This window comes from Canis lupus, chromosome 11 (genome assembly GCF_003254725.2).
Source record: "Canis lupus dingo isolate Sandy chromosome 11, ASM325472v2, whole genome shotgun sequence".
Classification (NCBI taxonomy): Eukaryota; Metazoa; Chordata; class Mammalia; order Carnivora; family Canidae; genus Canis; species Canis lupus.
This window is the reverse complement of record NC_064253.1, coordinates 40,092,714-40,094,857: the sequence shown is the minus strand read 5'-3', so window position 1 is coordinate 40,094,857 and position 2,144 is coordinate 40,092,714. Positions and strand designations below refer to the sequence as shown.

The following is a 2,144-nucleotide window of genomic DNA, read 5'->3' as shown; positions in this document are numbered from 1 at the left end:
TCTTTTCCCACGACTTTTTCAAATCTTACTGGTGAAAAATGATTACTTCATTTCTAGTATGATTTACATTTCTTAGTAACATGAACAGATTTTCATAGCTTTCTTGGCCCTTAATATTTCTTTTCCTGATATCTGGCTATTCACAAACTTTTCTGACACCTTTCTATTAATTTTAAGGGCTGCTTGTATGTGAATAAAATTATCCCTTTCTCACTCTGGATTGTAACAATGTTTTTGATACTGCTTTTCCTCTTTAACTTTGTTTTTTTGTCATTGAAATTTATAACTTGTTTCTAGTCATATTTATCAATATTTTCTATTATAGTTCCTGGGTTTTATATCTTGCTGAGAAAAGTCTTCTTCATTCCAATGTTTTTTAAAAAATAAAAAACAAGTTTTCTTTTAGTTTTAGTCATTTTAGCTTATAATCTGCTCCAAATAATGTTATATGGACTATATAATGTTGTACCATCTTTGGTTTCCTGAAAATAACTCCCTTTGGCCAATCCTCCCATTTTCCTTCTAGACCTCTTTCTAAATTGTTGTTTGCAGGAGAGTGGAAAATCAGATGTTTAGGTTTGTTAGAACTATGTACAAAATAAGAATACATTGATTCTCAATAATGATTGCAAAAGACCCTGTAAGGGGAGCCACAAACTTTTATACATGGCTCACATAACATTCATTTTTCTGCTTAAAGATATTGCTTAATCCCTGGTTTTCAGTTACATTCTGGATAGCTGAGATTGCCAGATAAAACAGTAAATAAGACTAATAAAGCTATATGCTGTCTTGCTGTATGTGGGTAGGGTCCTACAAAAAAATATTCACATCAACTTAGTTTTAACACTATTCTATTTTACAGAGGGGGAAAAAAGATAGGTGTCTTTTTAAATCATAAACTGCATTTATTTATTGTTTTGTGATACTGTAATTGGGAATTAAGCCTAATTTTTATGAAAAAGACATCTTGCACACAAAGACCCACCTTCCCAAAAAAAAAAAAAAAAAAAACCCACCTCATAATACTAAAAAAGAAAAAGAAAAAATCTTTGCCAAAGGAGTACTCCTGTAATGGTCAAGCTCTAAATGATTGGGCTTACTTTTTTTCTTTAGTAATTGGGAACTCACTATAGCAAAACATTGGAAATCCTCACAGTTTCTAAGTCTTTTCCACAATGTATATAAAAATAATGGAAGGCCTTAAAATAAGTGAACAAACTAATTTAAATGACATAGGAAAAATGAAAGGGAGAACTGAAAGTGGGAAATTCCTCTGCGATAGAAAGAGGACCATCCTGTATAAATAGGGCTACACTCCTGGTAGAAGGGCATTTGCGCTCTGAACTCTCAGAGCTTTGGCTTCAGCATCGAGATGGTAATAGGTGAGACTCTTCCCATTTTCATCATGACCAGTAGATGCATCCTCCAAACAACTCTCCTGTTGTATTTCTCCACCATGGCTCTTGCCATGAGCAACGACTTGCTTCGATCCCAGCTAAGCAGCAGCAGTTTGGAGTGTCAGGAGCTCCTATTACAGTTGAATGGAACCACTGAATATTGCCTCAAGGACAGGATAAACTTCGAGATCCCTGAGGAAATCGAGAAATCACACCAGTTCCAGAAGGAGGACATCATATTGATCACCCATGAGATGTTCCAGAAGATCTTTGATATTTTCAGGAGAAATATCTCTAGAACAGGATGGAATGAGACCACTGTCGAGAACCTTCTTGTGAAGCTCCACTGGCAGAAGGAACATCTGGAGATAATCCTGGAGGACGTCAAAGAGAAGGAAAACTTCACCTGGGACAACAGGACTCTTCTGCACCTGAAGAAATATTACTTAAGGATTGTGCAGTACCTGAAGGCCAAGGAGTACAGCATCTGTGCCTGGACAATAGTCCGAGCAGAAATCTGCAGGAACTTTTTCTTCCTTAATATACTTACAGATTATCTCCAGAACTGAAGATCTCTCAGCCTCTGCCTCTCGGAATGGACGATGCTTGACAAGGATTTCAGGCATTCCTCAACTGGCAGATGCTCTGTAAGTGACAGCTAATGTACTGCATTTGAAATTACATTCGTTTTTTGTACTAACTTATTTGATCTATGTACTAAGTTATTTTCCTATTTATTTAAAC

General features: G+C 35.9%; 1 protein-coding gene across 1 annotated transcript; it reads left to right on the top strand.

Moving 5' to 3' along the window:
• Positions 1–1,348: 1,348 nt before the first annotated feature.
• On the top strand, positions 1,349–2,144 carry IFNB1 (interferon beta 1). The gene has a single exon (XM_025432958.3). It carries the CDS (start codon positions 1,376–1,378, stop codon positions 1,967–1,969), a length of 594 nt encoding a protein of 197 aa, XP_025288743.1. The 5' UTR covers positions 1,349–1,375; the 3' UTR covers positions 1,970–2,144.

Bases quoted from the DNA above. Each gene is read 5' to 3' on its own strand.
- IFNB1 (XM_025432958.3), top strand. From the start codon at position 1,376: ATGGTAATAGGTGAGACTCTTCCCATTTTCATCATGACCAGTAGATGC.